Source organism: Ixodes scapularis, unplaced genomic scaffold (genome assembly GCF_016920785.2).
Source record: "Ixodes scapularis isolate PalLabHiFi unplaced genomic scaffold, ASM1692078v2 PGA_scaffold2__306_contigs__length_199485367, whole genome shotgun sequence".
Taxonomy (NCBI): Eukaryota; Metazoa; Arthropoda; class Arachnida; order Ixodida; family Ixodidae; genus Ixodes; species Ixodes scapularis.
The window spans coordinates 54,505,872-54,531,127 of NW_024609857.1; the positions used below are offsets into that span (position 1 = coordinate 54,505,872).

The window sequence follows — 25,256 nt, forward strand, 5'->3', positions numbered from 1 at the left end:
AAAAATAAAATAAAAGGAGGTTGTAAAATAAAGTTGGCACCGCCCGTGTTGCTTCATTCGACGTCCGCAACGTAAATATTTTTCCGGCCACCGACATCGAAGTTTTAGCCACTGCGATGAACCTAACCATACGCATCTCCAATTATGGTTGGTGGCCTAGATTATTAAAACTGCCATCGTTTTGCCTCGCTTAACAGCCTTGGTCTCGTCCGCATGCATTGAGCTGCTTGCGCACCAAGAAAAAGGCCAGGCCGACACTACAACGCACATAAAAGAAAAAGGTCATAGGCAAATTTGGTACAACTTCGTGAAAAGATTAGGGCCCGGTTCAATAGTTGTAAATGGCTTCACGCCGCGCGATAACGTCCGCATGTTTCTTCGCGTTGTCACCGATTGTTTTTGTCAAAAGCTGCTTCTCAAGTAGCAGATAAAAATAAGAAAAAAAAAAAAAAAACTGTGAGCCCTGTTTACGTTCGCGTTCATGTCACGCACGAGTCGAAGGTTTATTGCTGCATCCGCAGCGGAATGCAGCAATCGTTGTCATCGCATCTCGCACGAAGCGCGGTCGCTTGTTTACATGGGGTCTTTGCCGGTCGGGTCTCTGGTTTCGTTTTCTCGCCACTAACAAGATGGCGGACGTAGTTCTCGGTGCGCTACTAGATGGCGCTCTAAATTTCGCATATGGCCTATTGGCGAACGAATTTGAAAAGAAAAAAATTTATGTATTGCAGTATCAGTTTTTCTGTATTTGCGTTTCTGCCCTCCCTGAAATGTATTCCTGTATTTGTATTTCCAAAGACTTTTTTCCTCTATCTTAAATGTACTTCCGATACGTATCGCGATACATTTTTAGATATATTTTAGTATCAGTATTTTAGCTACTATTTTAATGTATCCAAGTATTTGTATTTCCAAATACATTTTTGAGTATTTCTGCCAACCCTGCTTTTGCCTAGACTAAAAATAATACTGCAAAAACAAAACAAGCCTTTAAAATAAAATAAATAAATATATTTTTAATTTCATTGACCACGGCGAACACAAGGGCGCGAGTTTGATGTGATAATTAGCGAACTACCTCACATGTAATAGTCGATTATTTTATAGTTCGTTTTAGATGTCTGATTCTAATCAAGTATTAGTGGCCCGTCGTCAATATAGATCAGGGCAATTCTGTTCTTGAAAAGAAACCTTGGTGCGATTCACATGCTGCGTTTTTGCTTGCGACTTCGCGGTTGCGACGTCGCTCGTGCGGCAAAAAGAGCGCAGCTGCGGTGCTCCACGCCGCAGCCGCGGAGAACGTTTGCAGCATGTGAATCGAGCTTCACTCAGCGACATATTTAGGCTGTCTCATATTGAAACTAAAAAGAGAAAAAGAAAACAAAAGCACGCAGAGCTCCGCGGTTGAAGAAACGTCAAGCGTGTTTAGAGTGCCTTCATACACACGCGCGCTTTTGCTTGAGTGGTGACAACTCAGCCATTTTTCCGCCCAATCGTTTTTTTATGCATTTTGAAGTGCGTGCAATCCGGTGTCACTCAGCTCGAGCTCGTAGCTTTGGCTGATGTATAGGCGCCATTTTACCACCCAAGTTACGGACCGAGTGCGCGAGAGCGTCACGCGCTGGCACATTCAGTGCAACAATAGATGTCATCACCCTGAGACAGACAGACATGTAGGCACCCTAAGCGTGTTTCACATGCAGCGATCTTGGCCCTAGAGCGGCGCGATTTCTGCCGTCGCGGCGCTCGCGCTGCTCAACCGCTGCGGCTGGCCGGGGCGCCGCGACGGCAGAAATCGCGCCGCTCTAGGGCCAAAACCGCTGCATGTGAAACACGCTTCAGAGTGTAACGCGATTTTGCAACAGCCGCATGACTCAAATATCGTGCCACCGCCACCTCCAGCGGCAACTGGCGTCACTTCGGTGCTGGGCTTCTGTCGCTCATTTGTCTTTTAGTTTCGGTATCGCGGACCCTTCACAGCTTAATGGATTCCACGAAGATTGTTTTCTGAAACCTAACAACTGTATGGCCTATTTTGACGACGGGGTCGTAATCTGTCAGCTAAGACGAATAAATACGAAGTTAATCAATGTATTTTAGTTTAATTATCTCACTAATTATCACGTCACATTCGTGCTGACGTTCACCACGGCAAAAACCGTTTCCGAGGATATTCAATACTGTGATATTTTTTTACCGTCTTCAGTCTAAACAAAAAACACAGCTTGTATAAAATGATATTAGCATTAGAAACAAGGTTGTAATCTATTACATTTTTTCCAACTAATGGACATATATCTTCCCCTCGCTTGTGAGGCTTCGGTCATGAAAAGCACCTGGAAATATAAAAGTGACACAAAAAACAAAACAAAAAAAAAAACACATCAAATTTGTTTACCATAGTTTTGTTTAACCCGAGACTGGGGTATTTCGGAAAAGGGACGAGAAGAAAAGAGGCCACAAGGAGGCGACGTCTCAAACACAGCTAAGGATTTTATTCCATCGTATGCACTTTTATACACACCACGTCCACACACCACCAACCAAGTCGACCAATGACAACATAACACCCGGAATACACTAAGCCAAACATAGGCCCAAAACATTACAAAAGAAAAATCTTTCAGCCAGACAAAAGGACAAGATAAGCCTCCAACTACACAAAGTCAACAAAGAACCGTTAAAAGGTTTTTTCAAACCCGCAAACACACGGAACCAAAGGGAAAGAGGGCATACAAGACCTAATTACAAAGCCAAGCAACAAACCATTAAACTAGCCGGTACTTAATCACCGTAAAGCACAAAAAAAAAAAAAAAAAAAAAACGGCAACCGGTCATTCTAACCCGCACTACACATTGAAGGAAAGCGGAAGAGGGTAACCATGAACCAAAATACCCCAGTCTCGGGTTAAACAAAACTATGGTTAACTTCCACCAGCTCGCCTGCACCCTTACAATTTTTTCACAAATTTGTTTGTTTGTTTTTTATCCGGAGGGCAGCAAGATTAGTAGTTCACACTAGAGAACAGTCTTCCAAAAGTTTGTATGACACTATTTAGCCACCTTGAGCAGTCACAGTTGTTCAGCAGAGCTTGCCACTGGCAACCAACAGTAAAGAATAAAATAAGCAATTTCTTTAAACCTTTTAAAACATAACTAAAGGAAGACTGCCGCATCTTCAAAAATTAAACTGGAACCAATCATTACCTCTGACTTGTTTTAAGACCTTTAGTAACTCATTTACATGTCTCATTGCTAGCAGCCCCATTATATATGACACTGGGCATAAATACAAACAAATAAATGATTGGAGACACAACAAACGATTCAGTTCAGTACAACCCCTTTAATATAAAAGCCACTTCATTTTATTATTGTATTACTGTGAAAAAATTTAACTTGCGAACGTAAGGGTCACCCACAGTATATTATACACAATGTACTGGACTGGAAGATAAGATGAAATGTACTTTCAGGATGCAACTATCTTTGCAACAATTGCCTTAAAAGCCACAGCAGCCTCTGACTGAGCATATTTCTCAATGAAATTATCTCCATTCTCCATGGACTCTGCCAAACGAGGCTCAATTGGAATCCGACCTGTAATCAAGGTCACAATGAGATCGGAACACTTCTACTTTTTGTTTCAAATTAACACGGTAGGCCAAAGATTCAACTTACCAAGAAAAGGTACAGTTGCCATTTTGGCAAGTTCCTCACCACCTCCACTAGAAAACACATTGCTGCATTCCTGCAAGACATACCTTGTTGAATGACTCTTTCCAACTGGGCACATCAGATATTTCACAACAACATGTAGTACATCAGCACTACATCGGAACTTTAGTGCATCAGCCTTTTATATAAGTTGCACTAGTATGCCTGTCAACTCAAGGCAAGTGCAACACAAAAGGTGCTGGCAGAGAAGTGTGGCACTGCCAAGTGCAGAGTGGATATATCTGCTATGTAATAAAAGCCATATTCCACTTTGCAGGAAATCACTCCCGTACTAATGACTTATTTTATTACTATAGTAAGCCTTCTTATTACAATACCTAGGCAAAAAGAAACAGTTTAGATACTGCACCTATGCATGAATACATAAGAAAACTGCAGAAACACAAAAATGCCACTAAACCAGGCAATATAATTGTGGTGCTGGTCCTAATTTAGCCAACATTTAGTTCAGTAACCATCGGATAGCATGACTGACTCGTTTCCTATATTACAATTAAAAAAAAAAACAATTAAAAGTTTAATCTTAATATTTTGTATATCAGGTAGAGGTTAACTGTTAAAATTAGAAACGCCGACTAGGTGGTGCTAGCCACTACCCAATTGAAAGAGTACAGCCGTATGCATCTGCCCATCCAGCCACGTGTTAAGGGGGGAACAATTGGACATATGCCCCCAATGAGTGGAGTTCACAAGCTGAGTAGCTCATATAGCTGGATCTGCCCTAACTGAGGTGTTTAAACTCAGTCTTTAAGAGTTCAAAATGAAAGACTCACAGAACAGTTTGGGCAGACGAAGCCACTCATGTTTTCAATGATGCCCAGAATTGGAAGACCTGTTTTCTTACAGAAGGTGATTTCTCGACGAACATCACTTACAGACAATGCCTAAAATAAAAGATATAGGGTATGTTTATAGAAGAGATATACAGCATGACCTTGCACAGATTTAATTTTTTTTAAAGACTTCTACTCTGTCCTTCCAATACAATGTATATAAAGCAATAGTAGCCATGGTAAGACCAACACATTAGGGAAAGAAGGGTCACACACAGACTGCTAAAGTCATTTCGTCATCTACTATTAAGCGCGAGACACATGCACGAAAAATCCATCCGATCCGACATCCAATCCGGCAGTACGACTGCCTGATCCGAAATATTTGGTCGCTTCAGACGTTGGATCAGCGATCCGGCATGCGTCCAACGTGCCAGATAGTTTCGCACGGCAGACGAACTGTCGGAAGCGTCCAGCCAATGACAGCGCAGCAAGCGCAAACGTCATGATGACGTACTGGGTCCGGCGAGATGAACAAGATAACGGGACGGGCGAGGGGAAGAAGTATTTGTCGGACGCGTGAATCCCGCTGACCCATTCGACAAAAATGGCCACAGCAAAGAATGCACGCGCTAGCCAGAACGAGCTCATAAATTCGCTCGTGCGAGCTGAACTGACAATCTGGGACCAGACATTCGCTGGAGCGCTTGGATCTCCTGGGGCCTGGGCGGAGCCGAAAAGATTGTCGTGTCGCATGCAAGGTCGGAAGCGTGTGTCTCAAACTGTCGCGTGCAGCAATTCGGAGCGGCGTTCGGACTGTCGGATCGGACAATTCTAATGTCCATGTGTCTCGCGCTTTAGCCTTGCTTTACAGTTGCATATTATCACTATTAGTACTTTCATTATCATTATTGTTTAATTACTGAACTAAAAAAAAACTGCTTGGGGAACTCTGAATGACAAGGCAATGTCTCAATAACGGACTTAGCGAAATGTCCGCTCATTGCCCACAACTGTTCGCGGCTTGACAAAAAAAGTTTGTGGGAGTGTCTATGAAACACAAAGGCCAGTTTAGGAGTTTTCAAATCGAACTTGGTGCTGAGGGTGACTTGAGCAAGCCGAAGTTTGGCTTCAGATCAAGTCACATTTATGAATTAGAGGGAAAGAGGCACCTTGAGATCATTAAAACTTTGGTTTGATCTAGTTGATTAACAGCACATAATAAATCTAGAAAGCACAAGTTAGACACGGATGAAGGAATGTAAACATACAGCAGACATGTGCCCTCTGTGTTGTAAATGCACATCCCTACGTCCACATCTATGTTGCGCTTTATTGGTTCTTTTAATTATTCCTCAAGAGGTTTCTTTTAGTGACCTTCTTACCAGCCTTCACCACTTTCATGTTTTGCTTAAATACTCTAAATCGCATATGCAACACAGAAGGAAGCTTAAAGTCACTCCAATTCAATTGTAATCATTTGTTCTGTTAGAAATCACAATTGAGATGAAATTAATAATAAAAAATGATGGCACAGATTTCAACTTGAAGGAATGCAGCGTACTTGAGGTGTTGTTACCAGAATAGCACCATCTGGATGGAGGCCTCTCAGCATCTCGACCGTGGACATGTGCTCGTCAGATGTTCCGGGCGGCGTGTCCACGACCAGGTAGTCCAGCTCACCCCAGTGGACATCCCCCAAAAACTGCCGAATCATGGCTGCAGGTAGAGGCTATTGTTAGGGGACACCCTAACAGACCTCGAGCAAAAGCGAGCCAAGAAAACAATAATTTAAAGCACAGCATCAATGAAATAGTGCTGCAACATTCAAGAGACACTAAAGCGGACGTGAAAGGATAAATGGGTAGACATAGAGTTGCAGATCCTAACCAATGATATAATGTTACGTCAATACAAACAGGATGAGCCGGGCACCAGTGCACAAGATCAACATCTTCATACTTTCCATCATTTAGTAAAAGAGAACTGGGTTTCCTAAGAAGTTGCAACATGGAACATGCATTTCAGTCCTATTATTCCATCTCATGGCATATTCTTCTTCAAAGGAGGAGTCTTTTCATTATGCATGATTTCTTTCCACTATGCACACTGGCAGGTTTTATCACAATCAAGTAGTGGATGTTGCTAGGGGAAACAGGCAATGGCACAGAGTGCTGAAAGTCCAAATCTCACCATGTTTCTTCGGACCTCTCCAGATGACGGGGTCATTCTTGTTCTTAAGTAGGAAACCGATCGACATGACGGCCAGCCTCTGACTTTGGTCCGTGAATACTGGAACCCATCTGAAAGTTAAACATTGGGGAATGCGGGCCGTAGAATATTATGTCTATTTTTATTCCCGTGTAATCTGCCCCTCATCCTTCTGGTCCACTGACACCATGGAATCATCTATACTGACCACACTCCATATTTCTCGTACTGTCACAGGCGCTAGTTGCCATTGTGTGCAGAACCCTCGCAGGGTGAAACCCTTCAAAGCACTTAGGACTCAGAAGTACCGCAGCCTGCACTGAGGACTCTTCGTCTTTGGGCACAGCGCAAGCGCAGAAACCCGCAGGAGGGCGAAAGGTCTGCTCATGTCCCATCTTACAACAGCACCAGTCTTGGAGTGACGTCACAAACGTGAGTTATTGTAAAGATTTGTTGTCAATGTTTCCACAACCTTCCAACAAGCAATTCTACAAGGTATAGCTGCGACAGCAACTAGCTCACCCTTCGGGGCACTGATGTATACTGTGACCATCCAGATTCAGCATCCGCGGCACGCTGGGTCCGCACAGGTCCACATCTAGCAGGCCCACCTGTGTCACCGTTGACAAGACCAATATATCTACATCAGGGTTGTCCGGCACCGTAATTGCTCACTGAAACTTGCCTTGTTGCCTAATGACACGAGGGTCAGGGCTAATTCAACCGCTACGGTGCTTTTACCGACACCACCCTTGCCAGATAAGACCAGGAAGATGTGCCGGACTCCGGGCAAGATCCTACCATCACCGCCACCTCCTGGAAAGGCAGGGAATTGTAGCGCGAGGCGAATTGCTGCAGTCACCGTGTCGACGTTATAAAATCTCGTCACACAGCGGTGAGCGAGGAATTCACGAAAAACTGGTCTCGCAATCGCTTGTTGCGCGACTTACCCATGGGGGCCGCCATTTATGTTTGTAAGTTCGTATGAACAAGTAGAGAGCGTAAAAATGCCACAAATGCCAGAGGCTCCAAAACAAAATCTGGGTGGTTGTTTGCGTCACCTAACAACAATAGTTGAAGCAACTTACGGAGAAAAAACAAACCACTAAAGTATTCATGACCATAAAATACTCCTTCTCTATCTATTTTCATTTTTTTTTTAACTTAGTTCAGCTCTGCTTTGAACTAAGTTTAAGAATCGAGATTTGCTGTTCACCTCTGCTGTTCACTCAAGGCACTCAAGGAGTAGTAAACAATGGTAAGCGACACCGTGCTAAAGTAAAGTAAAGGTGCAAAATGCGAATTAAAACAACTTCATGTGCTCTTCTCTTTTTTCATTGCTGAAGGAGGAGCCATTAACTCAGCTTAAAACCGAACGTAACTGCGCCTTTTGAAAAACGGAGTAGCAGTAATGCTTTTAATGCCCTTATTATGGAGCCAGCGGGCCATCGGAGCACTCGTGAAGAGGGACATGCACGCGCTGCCCGCACGCATGAAAGCTTGGCAAACCCACAAATTTGGTGGCATCGACGATGTTCTGCTTGAAGAAGTCCGAGTGCCCCAGCTACGATGTCCCAGGGATGTTCTGATCAAAATACACGCGGCAAGCGTCAACCCTCTCGACGTCGCGATGATGGGTAAGGTACCCTGCGGACGAAATATCTTGAGCGCGGATCGAAAAAAGAAAACTTCCAGTTGTGTGCTCGTTTCAGATGGATACGGAAGGAACATTATCGATGTGCTTCGGAGCGTCCAGCACTTTCCCTACTCGTCCGATAGGTTTCCACTCATCCTTGGAAGAGATTTTTCCGGAGAGGTGGTCGCTGTCGGTCAAGGAGTTAAACACTTTCAAGCTGGTGACGAGGCATGTGCCCTTGTTTCGGTTCTTGATTTGCAAGGATGGCAGGATGTTTAGTTTGAACGGCTGAGAACCAAAATATCTAGCATCCAGTCAAATGAGTGCGAGATCACGCCTCGTTACCCTGACAAAAAAGACTGCCGTACATTTTTTACTCATTCTCAGCAATAACTGAAATTATAACATTCTGCCCTCGCTGCCATTAACGATCATCTACCTTTCTAAGTACTTTTGGGGTTTGTTGCAGGCAAAGAAAAGTAGGACATGCTCCCTGCCACTGAGTCTTCCAATCTTCTCAAATGAGGAAAGTTAACCAAATACTTAAAGGGCTGGGTGAATGCTGGACACACTACATGAATACAAATGCTCTGGAGGTAAAAGCTTTCTAATCTAAACACCAAGTCAAGATATGGTGCTAGCAAACACAGCAATAACCTAGAGACTCTGGAGCCTTTGTATTCTGAAAAAGTATTGGGTATTGGAAATGCTTTAATCTCTCCGACAACAAATATGACAGGTCATTAGCAATATAAGACACACCACCCAAACAAAAGGGCTTCTTATGCGTCCTGTTTTCATGGTGGAAGCTAGAGCCATTTCTCGGTTTGGTGTCTCTCTAACAGTTCTGTCTCTTGCAAATGAGGCAAGTGTCCAGTATTAACAAGGCGGTAAGTTGGGCTAGTTGGTTTAACATCGTCAAACGTGAAAACAGCGCAAAAAATTGAACAAAGGACAAGTGAAAGGAGTGCACGGACGAAGCGCTTCGTCCGTGCACTCCTTTCACTTGTCCTTTGTTCAATTTTTTGCGCTGTTTTCATGTCCAGTATTACACTAGTAAAGCATTTGGGGGAAAGCTGGAGAGAAGGAAACCATCAATTATGGCAAGCAGAGAGTTTTGCGGAAGAGGCTTGTCTTGCTTCTCTTGACCTACAACAGACTATAATATTTTACCAACTTTGTATCTGAAATGAGGAATTCCTGTTAGGGACTAGAAAGTGCAGTAGTTGTACACAGGGTGTCGAATTGTAACCGTAGCTGAACCGCTTGTTTTTTCTCGAATTGGAGCAGAACCCAAACTGAAATGGTTGTCGCCGTCTTGGATCTGAACTCCCGAAGCAAAACGAAGAAACAGTTCCAAACCAGTTTGCGATGAGTCATTTTAATGCAAAAGCATTAACTGTCCCATGGAGCGAGCCGACTTCATCAGTTTGAAGCGTGCCAAACGGCACCTTGAATCCTTTCTCCAGTGGAGCCAGCTCCCAGCTATGAAACCACGCGAAAATCCTCGACTTTATTGGCACCTAGTTTCCCCGATCCCAAAGGAGCGGAGTAAAGCTGATGGGTTTGCCTTCAATCCCATTGGCTGGCGCGCGTTGACGAGGCTCCTATTGGCCGCTGCGCGCATCAGTTTCAACGACTGCCACCGTATGGCGCTGCGTATCCGTGCCGCGAGCATGCCTGTAACACAAAGCGTCCAAGGTCAAAGCTGCGAGGAGAGCTGGGAGAGCGCTCGCATGGCCGACGCAAATACGCCGCAAACGAAACACGGGAGCGGAGGAACGGCACGCATGCTTTCGCATTCACAACTCATAAGTGCTTAGGTGTACCTAGAGCCTTTTTATTTTTTATTTATTTTTTTACTTCCCAGGAGTAAAGGCCCCCCAAGTGGTCTAAGCAGGAGAGGTACAACCTACTAACAACAAAAATCAATATAACTAAGAAATGTAAAACTATGACATCGTAACAATACAGCAACATAACAAAGACGTGATTCCTTTGAGACACGGAAGGCGGTCTGTTCTTTGCGTGCCGATAGAAGGAAAGCCAACATATCCCATACTCACATCGCACAATTTTACTACCAGCCATGTGTCAATTTATGAAAAAAATAAATGTATAAAGGCAGGGCTGACGAATGGGCAGATGTCGTGTCAAGTGGCGCGGTTTGTACACATGCAGCCACCTCCACGGTGTCATTCGGGAAAAGTAGGGTACCGCATGCTCAAAGTGAAGGAACTTTGGGAAGAAGCAAGAAGGCCCGGTCTGTACGGTAACCCCTTTTTGCCTGGCCGAGCCGGTGGTGGCTCCGTTGGCTGTTTGTAGTTTTAGTCATAACAACAGTGCGAGATGTGGAGTGGTGCTCAAGCTCGACTCCTGCCCATCGTGCCTCTGAGAACCTGCTGTCACCGCAGTGATTGCATCGTCGACGAAAGGCCATCAGCTTCTTCGGAACTCTAAGTTCAAGAGCAGCAAGTCGGTGTCTGCGACAAAGTGACCCCAGTACCTAGTGAATGTAAGCCAACGATCGTCTGCTTACTTCTATTTCACTCTTCTATAAGATTGTATTGTGCCCAGTGGCACAGCGCAGGTTAGTCCAGCACCAGCAAAAGTTTTCCATACTTTTTTTTATGTATATATTGACACGCGGCGCGGCTCTGTTTACCAACATGGCCGGAAGGTCGTGCATGTGCAGAAGCTATGTGGGCAGAAGCGGCCAGGCTCTCTGGGTTTTCGCCATTGCTTTGTGTGGCACACGCTCGCTGTTGACATTCTAGAAACGCCTCTAGATTTATTTGTGCATCATATTTCCTGCCAACGTATGTCGTATGTTATGCCCGACTATTTAAGCTTGCTACCTGAGCCTCGAGCCTCAACGGCGGCGGTATCGAGACAAACTGTGCATGGATGGCGTTGCCTTTGACAATCCGTATGTCGTAAACAAGGAGTTCCGACATGAAGTTGCTGTCACCAACATAGATGTCTCACGTCGTCGTTTATTGAGGTTTTTTGCCAAGCCAATTCATGGCGAACACTGTGCTGGCGTACAAGCCTCTCGAGGCCCACAATCTCTTCGAGCCGGTTTCCGCACTGCTGGCAAGATTAGCAGACTGTGGGTCTGTGGAAGTGCATTTACTTATTTGTTAAATACGCACAGTGTCCTTGAAGGCAAGGTATGATATTTTTCTTACCCTCATGACCACAAGGCACGACAAGTGGTAAAGCTTTGTCCGTTCTGCTGCTGATCTCCTTTCGCTTGGTAGCACAGGCGTAGCGAGCCACCGACGAGCACTTGGCTGGTGCTTTGTGTGCAAACACCGTGTGGACAAAATCTGGGCGATCTCGATCAGACGACGGTTTTCCTGCACATAAGCAAGTTTGGGACGGATATTAAAATGGAATCCACGCTTGCCTTCATAACATTGTTGCCGCGCAAACAATCGTCCGTGCGAGGCGACCATTCTTTTCTATCTACGGATATTATCCACCTTCTGTGCCTTTCAGAGTCTGCTGGGAACTTGTGGAAACTCACCCTGCTACTTTGGCTGTACCTTTTGGTGCAATTAATGGCTACACAGCTTTGCGGCATGCTGAAATGCTATGACGCCCATGCAAAACGTGCGCCCTTCTGCCCACACCATCTGATTCCGGCGCGATCGCAGCGCCGCCGCAAATCCATGACATCAAGCCCGCGTGGTGGTCTATAGGCACCAACGATTGTTAGTGAAGATTGTGCACCCCAAGCATAATCCTGTGCGAAAGTATATCAAGCTCGACTCGGACAAAAAGCAGTCCATTTGCCAAATAGAAAAACGTGGTTGGTGGCTATCGGGAGAGCATGCTGCCAACTTGAATGCTGTGTGCAGCGACGTTGCCAGACCGTGTATGATTTGCTTCTCCATGAAAAGTGGCCATGCAGCAGCTCCTCTGAACCGTCTACCATCAACGGCTGCGACTCCTGCTGTGCACCAGGGCCCGTTTGCTCGAAGCCGGTTAACCTTAACCACGGTAGAAAGTTAACCGCCCTTCCCTACAAGGTACCTACAAGTACCTAGCCAAGCTTGACGAGGGCTGGATGAGCGATAGCTCCATGTTTTATTATGGGGCAGATAGCAGGTGTCACCTACTGGTTGTAGCAAATATGAGTTGCTTTCGTGGAAAAGTTTCCGAAAAGGGAAGACCTAAGGATGCATTACCGGGTTTTCGCGAAGCAGCGCGGTATACATTTGAGCTTAAGAAACACTTTTTGTTGCTCGTGGTACCGATATTGGGTAAGGGAAAACTAAATTAACCCTTGTTCGGAAAATTTCTAAATGTTTGGCTGTCTAAATTGAAGACGAGCCTCGTGGAAAATTCCTTCCAAGTTCGAAAGTGGACGACGAAGTTCAGTCCTAGAAACAATGAGGAAGGAGTGAGCAGTGAAAGGCGGGCGGTATGCCGGCAGCATGGTTGACCCACATGTAAGAACTGTATATAACACCATTATAAATTCAAAACCATGTAATTTGGCTCCAGTGAAAATAGACCTATTACTAAATTACCCAAGCACTGAGGAGAATGCTGAAAGTGGATTCTGTGCTTTGCGCACGCTGGCCTTCCCCGTATAAAACCCGTTTACAATTTATACTTCCGTATAAATTGTAAACGGGTGATAGGACCACGTCAGGCAGAGATAATCTGACTTTTGTCCTGTTACCCTTGACCTAGTGTCTAAATAAAACCAATTCAATTCAATTCATTCAATTCAAAGTAAATAATCATGATAAGGCTTTGACGAACGCACATACAAGGCAAAATTTGTTTTAGGCTTTTGCTTTAGAACAGTTACTACTGCAGATGCCAGCATGTGCAGTGCGTGTAGCTACACTCATAGCGTGCACCTTCGTGCTTGGGAAATTTAGCAAAAGGTCTATTGGGACGCTGCCTGCTTCTGTGTGCTATCCATACCTGGCCGATATAGTCAAGGCAGTCCACTATAGTATTCCAAAAACGTTGCCATACCAACAATTATCACATTCATTTAGGCTTAGGAATTCTGGCCAGAGTCAAAAGAATATCTACAAAATGTGGCGAGGTCATTGCTCACGCTTTTTTTTTATAAGTGAGGTAAGGCAAAGCGAAAGCCTTCTGCACCATTCATTGCCGACTAAAGCACCCGATATTGCAGCTACTATGACATATTAATTCCAAAGCGAGCGGCGCTCGCTCGCAGGGGCACTGCTGTGTTTCCCCGTCGTCCTTACTCTGCCGGTCACGTGACCTAAAATTCTCCCTCGTAAGGAAATGCGGTTAACCTTTTACCTTGGTTAAGGTTAACCGGCTTAGAGCAAACAGGCCCAGGAAAGCATCAGCCAGGCTTACACTCTGTCGTTCACCGTGGCACAAGTATAAGTGTAGACATAACGGGGATTAGAGTTATGGAATGCATGTGTGGAGATTGCCGCCACAAACGGCCGGCCATTCCGCTTAATGAATAATTCTGAGTTTCAAAATATCATTGATCTCGCGTTGAACGGCATCATGCAGAGCCTCACTGTAAGTGCCGAAAGCGACTGAAAGTGGCAGAAAAAGCCAATATTGCTAGGAAGGAGGTCTCCGAATCTTTGAAGATGCGGCTTCTGTCACTGAAGAATGACTCTACTATGCGTCTGGAATGCTCAGTTCTTGGCATTAATGTCCAGTACGCTCCAGTAACAAGGTAAACTTCGCCTGCAAACACTTGCTATAAAGGTTATGCTTGACCAACATACTGTGGGGAACTTGATGAGGGAAGTTCTTGAGGTACTTTCAAGATATGATGTCGACCCGGGGCTGATCTACAGCGTAACGACGAACAACAAAGCTGGTCATGGTTAAGGCAGTTGCACTTTTGTAGAACCTGGAATTCCCACCACTACATTATCGGGTCAGTCAGATTCAGCAGATGAAGACATCAACACGCCCAGTGACTCCTCAACAGATGCCTCCCACTTTGATGAGCTCGAAGGGGTCGTTGCCCTTTCAGATGCTGGACAGACTCTGCTTTAAAGCGCAAAACACATGTATGACGAAACCGTCCGATCCGACGTGCGGACTGCCGGAATGACCTTCGGGGGAGAGGGTGTTCGTAGCATCGGAGAGCATTGAAAACCCTCGCCTCCGACCTTCGTATTGCGTGGTCGGACGTCGGATCGGGTGGTTTCGTTGTACATGTGTTTCGCGCTTAAGGCATGCGTTGTGCTGCACACACTTTGCAGCTCGCCGTTCACGTCGTTTTTAAGTCCAAAGCAGCTGACAAGGTTGTAAAAAAGTGTGAAACAAGTCAGAAAAATGATGTCACAAACTGCACTGTCAATGCACTAAAAACTCAAACTGAAAAAAAAAAAAAAAATTCAATTGCATTACAAGGTGAATGTCGACTGTTGCTATGATGCAGCGGCCGCTTTAACTGAAGGAATTTTGCAATGATTTTCTCGCTGATAACCACAATCTCCATCTTGGCGAACACGACTGGCAGTCAGTGAGCAATGTAGTTACTCCTTGCAGCCAGCCGAAAAGGCGACTGTAGCTTCCAAAGGATCAACTCACAATGGGAGACTTCTACGGAACATGGGTGATGTGTCGAATCGAAAGCACCCAGATTGACACCCCCTCACGAGCCTACTTGCTACGGCAATGAAGCAGCGAGAAAAGCTCATGCTCGGGAACGACGTATTCTGTGCGGCCCTCTTGGACCCTTGCTACCATGTAGTTCTAACGAGTGAAGAAAGATGCGGAGCAAAGTGGCATTTGCTGCTTGCATAGAAGAAGTTGGGTGCCCAGTCAGAGCTGCTTGAAACATCAAGAGCTTCCGAAAAAAAAACTTGCTGGCCTCGATCTTGATGCTCTTTTCAAGGAACTGGAGGGCGGCCACCAAGCGTTATCAATTTTTTGCCAAAGTTTCAGGAAATAGAGTCTCCTGGACAGCTTTGAGCGTGTGCCTTGAATAACCAAAGATACAGATATCCTACAATTTTGGCAGAATGACAGATTGTGGTTTCCGAGCTGCATTTTTTTGCTGTCATCACTCTTGCTCTACCTGCCACGCAAGTCTGTGTGGAGGGGGCCTTTTTGGGTTGAAGTACATTTTGTCTTGTCAACAAACCCGCTTGAAGCCAGGCATTTCTTGACAACGTCCTCTTTCTTTGGTCCTTTAACATAAACATTACAGTGAAATGAGCTCGGTGTATGAACGCTGTCAAAGGAACAGAAGTCTTTGTGACCTAAATATTGCATGTTGTTTCGGAAAATAAATGATGTCTAATCTGCTTAAAAATAGGGGCTCGCATTTTACAGAGTTATCACAGTAGAAAACACAATTTTATGATAAGGGGGCAAGCCACAGAGGAGTTGTTATTCTGGCTGCACTCCAGAAAGCCTAAAACGTTAAGCCGTAAATTAGTGTGTGTTTGCCTCCTATTCTGTAACTACTGCAAAAAAAAATTAAAAATACAGGTTTACGGCAATTAGAGCACTTAGGCAGAAGCACTGCTTTAAACTTGCCTATTTCCATCCATTTTTAAATGGCCCGTAGTCGTTCTCATAGTTGATTCATTTAATTGCTGTTGTTGCAAAGACAATTCTTGTTAAACTGTCCCTGATGTCAGTGTGTGTGTGTGTGTGTGGGGGGGGGGGGGGGGATTTTGTAACAATCTTGTTTTCAATTCTTTCTTTCTGTACCACTTCAAAGATTAAAAACTTTATCTACATTACACATTTGCTTTTTATCAGAACCATTATGAACCGATGCAAACTGCTTTTAACCATTTTTTTTTTGTTCCAGAGCTGAACCCGTACGGAACCTATATGTCTGAACCGTAACCGAAATGAGCTTCAGTTCGACACCCTGGTTGCACACCTTGAGATAAGACTGTTATGTTGTAGTAACTAAAGTACTCGTCGTGAGTGCATATCCTCGAAGTCAGCTTTAAAATTCCAATAAAAGGGTATTTGTTGTAATGTCCTGTAAATTCTGTCATCAAATATACTTGGTTTCTACATGATCACTAGAGTCCACCAGTAACAAATACATCTTGCACAACATTCTCCTCTTTCTAATTGCAGGTCTGGGGAGCTACCATGGCTGGCCACCAAGGCTCACACGCCGAGTACATCGCTGCATCTTCGAATATTGTACGCTGTGCTTCACTCTGCCCTGAATGCCCCTGTCATGATCAGTGCCATTTTGTTAGCAGATCTCTAAGAAGCCCAAGACATTGTCCCATCTGGAGAGTGCGGCCATTCCCTATGCTGGCCTCACTGCATGGGCAGCCATCCGCACCGTTGGGAATGTGAGCAGACAGACCGCTTCAAACAAACGGCAAGCAGAATCTCGTTCGCCTCACTTGTCATTGCTGGTGCTGTGCAAGCATTGTGCCTAACGTAAAACACCCAGCATGTGCCCAAGTCACAATGACCGCCTCCTTTGGAAACAATTGAAATATGAGCAAAGGACATGGATGGATGGATTGTAATGGCTACACCCTTTGTAACGGGTGGCAGCTTGCACCACCTAGCCTAACATATCGATGTTGCTAGGTAAGACAAGCAATAACACAGATTGACGAAAGTCCAAGTCCTACCATGTTTTTTTAACCTCTCCATATGAAAGGGTCATTCTTGTTCTTAAAGGGCCATTGAAAGAAAAAAAATGTTTGTTTTTTAACAGTCTGGTTAAAACACCCATTTTAAAAAACACATTTTACGCGGGAAAAAAAATTAGAGCACTATTGACGGCACTAGACGCAATTTAGTTGGTAGTTACCTCCTTTCCTCTTGCTTCCTCTCAGCATTTTGGGTTGGGCACGTGGAGGAGAGAAGCTGTTTCAATGAGAAGCTGTGGCCATCACGTTGAGGTGGAGAGAGTGTATGACCATCTCGTTAAGGTGGAAGAAGTGTATGACCACTCCATGACATCATGGACTTTGCACGCTTAATTCAGACGCAACTAAAATAAATCGCGCCCCATCAATATTGCTCTAAAAAATGTTTTTCATGTCAAATTTGTTTTTTGACATGCATGTCTCAACCGGACTGTTTAAATTTTTTTTTTTCTTTTTAGTCGCTTTTGAAAGAGAAACTGAAGCGGTTCTGTATTTGAGAAAAAAAACTTATATTGCCTTTATTTGACCTCTAGGATTACGAATATTGAAGTTATATTTCAGATTGATACACCAAGTAGCCACAACATCGCTTTCAAAATAGCACTGAAGCCCCTCCTTCCTGTCACGTTTCGGTGCGAGGGAATCTCGACATATTGTACAAAAGTCTCAACATTTCCGTGTGCCTTACACAAACAGATGCGCTGCTTGTATTCTCTCCCAAACAACACGCACAAGGTAGCTGAAAGCTCTCGGTATGACGTCGCACCTAGTGGCTGGTTTTTCGTTTATTTTTACATCTATTGATATGTTTGGGTCAAATGCTCGTGATATTCAGATTCACAGGACAAAAATATGCTAGAAATCATTTCTAACTCATTTTTTTCAAGAACCTCTTCAGGTTCTCCCTAAAGGGACACGGACGGGGTATTTATGCTCACCAAGGTTTTTATTTGTACATGACATGAGAGCCCAACTACCCAGAACCCAATTTGCGGTTCGAAATTTGTTTTCTTTCCAACCGAAAACCTCCGATCGAGAACTGGCCGGTTTGAGTTGCGCTCACTCTCTTCTCCATGGTCATGTGCCATTTTCTATGGTTTAGACACAACCACCAAGTATAGGTTTAGGTAAATGGTCAGCTAGAACGAGAGGGACAAACACAGACAGAGAAAAACAGAGACATACACACCGCTGACTATCAACTAAGACTTTATATTTCTTCTTCATCACTGTGACCCACAGTTTCACACTTAAAGTAATGCCAATAAATGACCCTAAATCCTTACAGTACACTACTAAATCAAAAGACTGAATAAATAAAATTAAATTAAAATTGAAACTAATTAATTACATTAAATTATTAATTATTAATTTTGGTCCAACCCACAGACCACCGCCGAAACATATCCCTCCTAGTCCCTTTCACGGCGCCGTGCCACACACGGCGCCGTGAAAGGGACTAGGAGGGATATGTTTCGGCGGTGGTCTGTGGGTTGGACCAAAATTAATAATTAATAATTTAATGTAATTAATTAGTTTCAACACGGCGCCGTGAAAGGGACTAGGAGGGATATGTTTCGGCGGTGGTCTGTGGGTTGGACCAAAATTAATAATTAATAATTTAATGTAATTAATTAGTTTCAATTTTAATTTAATTTTATTTATTCAGTCTTTTGATTTAGTAGTGTACTGTAAGGATTTAGGGTCATTTATTGGCATTACTTTAAGTGTGAAACTGTGGGTCACAGTGATGAAGAAGAAATATAAAGTCTTAGTTGATAGTCAGCGGTGTGTATGTCTCTGTTTCTCTCTGTCTGTGTTTGTCCCTCTCGTTCTAGCTGACCATTTACCTAAATTATGTACCAACTAGCTCAACTTCAACCTGTTATTCACCAAATATAATCATAGTCGTGGGTCATCGAAGGCACACACTCAGTGACGTGATTGCTGCGCCAATAGCGCCAAACTGCGCCAAGGGGCTAACCCTGCTACATCCTGCTACATTTTGCCAAAATATGGGTAATCTGCGCCAAGCCTGCGCCAAAGGACCGATTTTGGTCGCCTTTCCAAACCGAAACTAAACTGAGTACCGTAATTGAGCATGCGTGAGTTAGGTGGCGCAAGCGGCCGCCCGACACAAAGTACCCTGCATCAATGTGCATTCGATCTTTCATGGTTTTTCCCCCCGTCTCTCGTTTCTCGCGCTCGTCGTCTCGTAAGTCTCGTCTCGCGTCTTTTTAAAAAATTTTCAAAGATAGACGCGGCCATGTGTGGATGCTCCGACGGTAGCGTACCGGGTACCAGGCCAGCCATGCCGTCTTACTGGGAAGTTTTTGCGCAGCGGGAATTACTTTGTGAGCTGGAGCACTCGCTCCCGAAAACAACGGCCTTGAGAAAACTATATTTGGTCTCTGCCTTCCAGTCACCGTGGTCGCGCAACGTCGGGTGTTGCCGTCCCCACGTCGCTGCAGATGTGGCGCTTTCTAAACTGAAATGTAAGGACTGCCGCATGTTCATCAACATTCCCGTTCTTGTTTAAATCATACGCTACTGCAAGAACACCTCTTTACCTCCGTTTGCTGTGCCAAAGTATTGATTACTTAGGTTTCTCTCGGTAGGCTTTCTTTCGAGAGGGACCCCGGTATGTGAAAAATCTCCCGCGAAAGAAAGTTGGTGAGGAGAAGTGATCTAATACAAAGAAGGCAATGTATGCACGCTGAACACGAACAACGTGCTTGTTTGTCTCGAGTTCAGTCGTTGCACAAAGCGCTCGAAGAACATTTTGACCCTGGCTCGCGATGTCTTGCATCAATGCGCTCAGGTTCTGTTTTTTGTGTGTGTTTAGCATGTAGCCGGTTTGCCCGCCTTGTAAGCACGTGCCGCTGGACTTTTTTGTCGTGTGCTGGACAGTTACATTTTGTTTACAGTTTTGGGAGCCAGTTGGGGGGGGGGGGGGGGGGGGGGAGGAGGAGGAGGAGGAGGAGGAGGAGGAGGAGGAAAGGATCGGAGTGACATGGTTTCGGTTTCGGTCGAACAGCCATCTCCGCTCGCGCGACGAAGCATGTGCAATTGCAGGCCTGCCGAAGTTGCCCTCATGTGCATGCCAACGTGATTGCACGACAGAGGCACCAGCCGAAACGCTTGCAATCCATTGTTTTACGTTTGCTTACTCTTGACGAAAAGCGAACACGTCGGGAACCAGTAATCGGTAGCAAGCGGTTTTTCGGAATTGCTCGGCAACGCCTACAGCACTGTACATCTCTGGGATGTCTCAATGTCTCTTTGGAGAGATTGAGAGTTGACATTCATTCCGAAGGCAAAGCGAGGCTTGGAGCAGCCTTGCAGAAAGTTTCGTAAAGCGAAAAGAAAAGCACCTGCTAAGACTCGTAATGCACCTTTGTCTTGTGTACAAATTCGCATTGCTCTGCAGTAGTTACGTGTTTCATCAGTCGGAGACTGCTTCCGTTATATTATATAGCTAGTCAACCTACTGCTGTGTTATTTACTACTAAACTAATCATTTTCAAATAAATTTGAATATGTGCAGTTTTGTTCTTATTTATCTAAAGCGGGTACACCCGTGAGCGATATGAAAGTGAACAGCCCTCTTTTTTTTGACGCTCCTGCAAGTTTTGGTACAAGTTCTGTTTCAGAAGAGGGCTAGAACGCAAAGTTTAGACCCCGAAGCCACGCACCATTTGTGAGACGTTGAGAGTTAATATAGCTTTAGGGAGCCGTAAAACAGGCAAAAAACGAGGTAAGGTGTTCACCTTCATATTGCCGGCGGGTGTACATATATATGTACCCTTTAACTGAAGCATTGCAAAATGTGTCATATCATTGGCATTTCAGTTACATGTTGAAAGACTCCCAGGTGGCCTAGCTTGACCATAATTTGTTTATTGCGGCGAGCAAAGTGCCCTTCGTTTGTCCACCACTTAAAACAAATATTTTTATTTTCCTAAGAAAATCTGCTCTAAAAGCCACTTTTGGTGCTCCGAAACACTGTTTTGGCTCCTCCAAAAGCCACTTTTGCTGCTCCAAAGCACTGTTATGGCTGCTCCAAAGGCCACTTTTGCTGCTCCGAAACACTGTTTTGGCTCCTCCAAAAGCCACTTTTGCTGCTCCAAAGCACTGTTATGGCTGCTCCAAAGGCCACTTTTGCTGCTCCGAAACACTGTTTTGGCTGCTCCGAAAGGTGCTCCAAAACGGCTTAGGCCAATCACATCACTGCACACTCAATATAGAAATTAGAAAAGGAATATGATACCCACTTTTGGTGGCTACTAAAAAGCCACAAATACGTTGATTGAAGAAAAAAATAGTTGCACAGCCTTTCGCCAACTTTCTCCTCCTCTATATTTCTTCTTCCTCCCCAGTCCAGTTTCGGTTTGGACAAGTTTTTTTACTTTTATTAAAAATATATGTGACGCTGTAGCAAAATATTGATTGGGTTGTCCTCTGACATCATACTGAATCGCCTGGCGAAAAATAAGACAAGCATTTTGGGGGTGTCAGTGTCCCTTTGAGCAGGAAACCGATCAATCCAGCAGCTGAGCTGACCGAGATGCTCCTCTGTGTCAGCTCTTTCTCTGAGAAGCCGGTCCAGAGTGGTCAAGTTTTACCTGTGGGCGTCGGTGTGAAGCAGCGAAGCTTGTCACAAGAACACCGGCATGGAGGAGGCTTGATGAGAGCGGGGCGACTACTTAAAAATATTGGGGGTTCTGCCAGATCAAACGGCCTATCTTGCCATGTGCCACTTCTGCATTTCTGTTCTCAGACTTGACAAATGCCCCTTCCCATTCTTTCGTGATTATTGCCTACTTTTCAATGGCCACTTGCTCGGTATTTTATGGTACGTCTGTTTACTTTGTCCTTTCTAGGTGCCTGATCCTAGGAGGTTCTGGTGGGATTGGAACCTTTGCCATTCAGGTAAGCTTCTGTGTACTCAGAGTATGCAAAGACCCAGGAGGCTAAAGGATCTGCATTGCATAAAGACAGTTAAAATGCTATAACAACTTGGCCCCCTGAAAAATTTACAGGTCCTTTTTTCACTGAAAAAATAAACTGTGCATCGCCGAACGCTCATTCTCTGCCCAAATGTAGTACTAGCGGTCTCAACCAGATGCCAAAGTTTCAGCACCAACCGTTACTTTATTCAAAAGTTGTACACGATTTTCTGAAATTTTCATAGGAAAAATAGTGGCTAGCAGGGCTTTCGAATGCGTAGGGCTCTGTAATGCCGGTTACCAAAAACAGGCGAAAATGGGCCCCATTTTCCCATTGAAATCTTCGGAGAATAACTTTAAACTTTTTTTAATAAGATGACAGTTTGTGCTGAAACTTTGCCACCTGGTTCGGACCGCTAGTGCTACATTATTGCTAGCGGTCCGAGCAGAGAATGAGGATTCATCAGTGCATGGTTTATTTTTGCGATGAAAAAAGCACTGCATATTTTTGAGGGAGACACGCTGCAGATTTCATTAGACATCTAGCTTAGATAGCAGATGGACACAAAATCTACTCGTCCCACTGCCATTGACAGCCCGACCCTACAGTCCCGTATGATCTGTCATTTGTTTGGTCTCGGGGTTTCATCATTCCTTAGGTTAAAGGGATTTCCATTGTGCATTTTGCGTTGCTGTTTGAAGTTGATATGCGCTACTTTTTCTGGTTTGCTTAGCTGCGCACTGTCATACGACTCAACCCTTGTTTTCGGTTCAGCTCCTCAAAGCCTGGAATGCGAGCGTGACGACAACATGTAGTTCCGACGCCGTAGAGCTGCTATCCAGTCTTGGAGCAGACTATGTTGTGGACTACACTTCGCCAGATTTCGAGCAGCAGCTACGACAGAGCCCACGGTGTGTAGTAGAACTGCGGAGGGAAACATGGGCTGTTCTACCAAGAACTGATCATGCTTAGCACAATCTTGTTTTTTGTACGACAGATTTGACTTCATTCTTGACTGCGTGGGAACGCAGAAGAGGCCACTTGCCACAGAGCTGCTACGCAAGGGCCGACTTGCAACCTGTGTGACCGTTGTCTCTCCGGTTTTAAAAAATACTGATGACCTTGGCCTTCTCCCTGGCCTGGCAACGTCTGCTCTCCAGGCACTTCAAATCACCGTCAAGGTCAGAAAAGAAATCCATTCAGAGTTATCCAGCAGCACTGAAGGAATTAATTGACAGAGCAGTGAAAGGGTCAAGTATGCTATAAAAGGAATTTTGTAACGAATGTTTTTAAATTGCTAAAAAGCTTGGTGTTCCTAGCATGGCTACATGTGCAGCCAGCACTTGTCAAAGATGAAAGCTTGTTTCTGTGTATTCATTAGAATTGCTCCCAAACTGTCCTTTTTGTCCTTTTCTTCATCGCCTCAATTCAACTGCATCTTCACTGCATTGTTAGGACCTGGTTTATTGGCACCTCTGGGGAGATGCAATTCAGAGATGTTTGCTGTGATGTATAAGCTGAAAATTAATTTCTGCGTTCCTAAAGTATGGCTCCTGAGGATTGTTCCAGAGTTTGCCGTGAAGGGTACATCTTATCTTTTTACGTATCATGTTTCTGCTTAATGTGCAGGAACTGATGGAAGCACGGAGTGTGCGGTGGGCCTTCTTCTGTCCCAATGCAAATGCATTAGAAGAGATAAGTGGCTTAGTTGAGCTTGGCAAGGTAAGAGGGCATTCCAATTGCCCTATATCTAAAGGGCGCATGAAACAGTAATTAGGACGTCAATTTATGCGCTACTAGGCCATTTTTTACTGCATCTCAAGAATAAGATCCTGTGGTCTTTCTAACCATAAACAAGGGGGTAGAAACACTGTATAATAATATTTATTTATTTAAAATTCTAGCTAATTTTTTCTGGTCTCTTTAGGTGTAAACACTGCACAGTATTTACATTTAAGATACCACCAAGAGTAATACATGTGCACAGGACCTGTAAATGGTCCTATCAGTGACAGGCTAAGATGCATTGCCTTGATTACGAGCTTTCTGCCTTGTATACCACTTTGCAGCAGCATGTATACGGGGTTCTTAGCCGGTCACCGACTATAGTACCATTTTTACTTGGAGATAGATTGACCCTTATGTAGTAAGGGTCAATCTAGAGAAGTAAATTTATGTAAAACTTCTTTTGAAGTCTCCCTACTAATTTTAGCTTATATTCACTCATCAGCTGCACTTGCTGCGGAATGACCCTCTTCCTTGGATGCTCGGTCAGCTTGTATGACCAGCCGACACCTATGTGACCAGAGATGCTTCACAAAATGACTGGATGGGGTGGTTATGATAAGACAGAGATAATCTCCTGATAACATCACACGATTATCATATCAACCATGTGTGCCTCCATGTTATGGTGCTCATGCTGTGCTACTGGCAACTAGCCTCACTGCTTTGCCCCAGTGCACTATGGCAGAGCACCGCAGTTGGCTTGAAAGGCTCGGAAATTTCGAAGGACAAAATTCATCTTTGAACAAGTGCAGAAATATGATACCTTACTGTATAGGTGGCATTATTTTTTGTGGGCACACAGAACTGTAGTTACTGCATCATATACGTATTCCCATGATCCACGGCAACCGACTGCAACTATGGCACAGAATGTCAGGTTTGCATGTTTGCTTCAACAGGGAATTATTTCACCTTTCAAACTTTTGGTGTTAAATGAGCAAGCAGTGAAGGCCAGCTTGTTGCAATTCATTGTTCCTTTTTTTAAAAGAGGGTTTAAGTTTCCAACTTATAATGCCTCAAGTTCAGCAGGTCAGTCAAATTAGGTTAATGGTAATGCTTATCAAGTGCACAAAGTTGAAGCATGTTTACCTTACAGATTGCTCCTGTAATCCAAGACACTTTTCCTTTCGAAGATGTGCCTGGTGCATACCGCAAGATCAAAGAAGGACATGCAAGAGGCAAGACCGTTGTGTCTGTTGTGAACAAAGACCACCCTTAGGAAGGCATGTTGTACTTTTATTTACGCTGCCGACGAAGACTTCTCAAAGACAGCATAATATGTTACTTTTATAGCTTAAAAAGTTGGTCACCAACAAAAATATTTCTGGTCATGGAATGTTTAAAGCTTCCAAGTCTAATCTTATGTATTATACACTTTTGTGAGCCTCTATGACACACTCAATAAAATGCTGTTACAATAGACGATGGCTCACAGTGATTTCAAGCATGGCACATATCACAAAACTTGCCAATCTCCAAAATGATGCATTTGTTTTGCTGGGAGTGTAAGCTTGGCATAGCAAGACAGTATCAATGAAA

General features: G+C 44.4%; 2 protein-coding genes across 4 annotated transcripts; one reads left to right on the forward strand and one right to left on the reverse strand.

Moving 5' to 3' along the window:
* Nucleotides 1-3,326: 3,326 nt before the first annotated feature.
* Nucleotides 3,327-7,731, reverse strand: LOC8027992 (cytosolic Fe-S cluster assembly factor NUBP2). Its single transcript, XM_029986788.3, has 8 exons — nucleotides 7,673-7,731; nucleotides 7,408-7,538; nucleotides 7,245-7,333; nucleotides 6,705-6,814; nucleotides 6,076-6,230; nucleotides 4,512-4,622; nucleotides 3,682-3,751; nucleotides 3,327-3,600 (listed from the first exon to the last, which is right to left on the reverse strand). The coding sequence occupies exons 1-8, from the start codon at nucleotides 7,686-7,688 to the stop codon at nucleotides 3,473-3,475; spliced, it is 810 nt and encodes a 269-aa protein (XP_029842648.2). The 5' UTR covers nucleotides 7,689-7,731; the 3' UTR covers nucleotides 3,327-3,472.
* A 222-nt stretch (nucleotides 7,732-7,953) lies between these two features.
* LOC8027990 (reticulon-4-interacting protein 1 homolog, mitochondrial) lies at nucleotides 7,954-25,139 on the forward strand. 3 transcript variants are annotated; one of them, XM_029986781.4, is made up of 9 exons: nucleotides 7,954-8,359; nucleotides 8,435-8,586; nucleotides 16,441-16,509; nucleotides 16,569-16,696; nucleotides 21,863-21,911; nucleotides 22,704-22,840; nucleotides 22,927-23,110; nucleotides 23,559-23,651; nucleotides 24,814-25,139. In XM_029986781.4, the coding sequence occupies exons 1-9, from the start codon at nucleotides 8,134-8,136 to the stop codon at nucleotides 24,934-24,936; spliced, it is 1,161 nt and encodes a 386-aa protein (XP_029842641.3). In that variant the 5' UTR covers nucleotides 7,954-8,133; the 3' UTR covers nucleotides 24,937-25,139. The 3 variants fall into 3 exon arrangements, with proteins under 3 accessions (XP_029842641.3, XP_029842645.3, XP_029842644.3); XM_029986784.3 differs by having other exon boundaries at nucleotides 7,955-8,359; nucleotides 16,572-16,696; XM_029986785.3 differs by lacking the exon at nucleotides 23,559-23,651.
* Nucleotides 25,140-25,256: the final 117 nt, after the last annotated feature.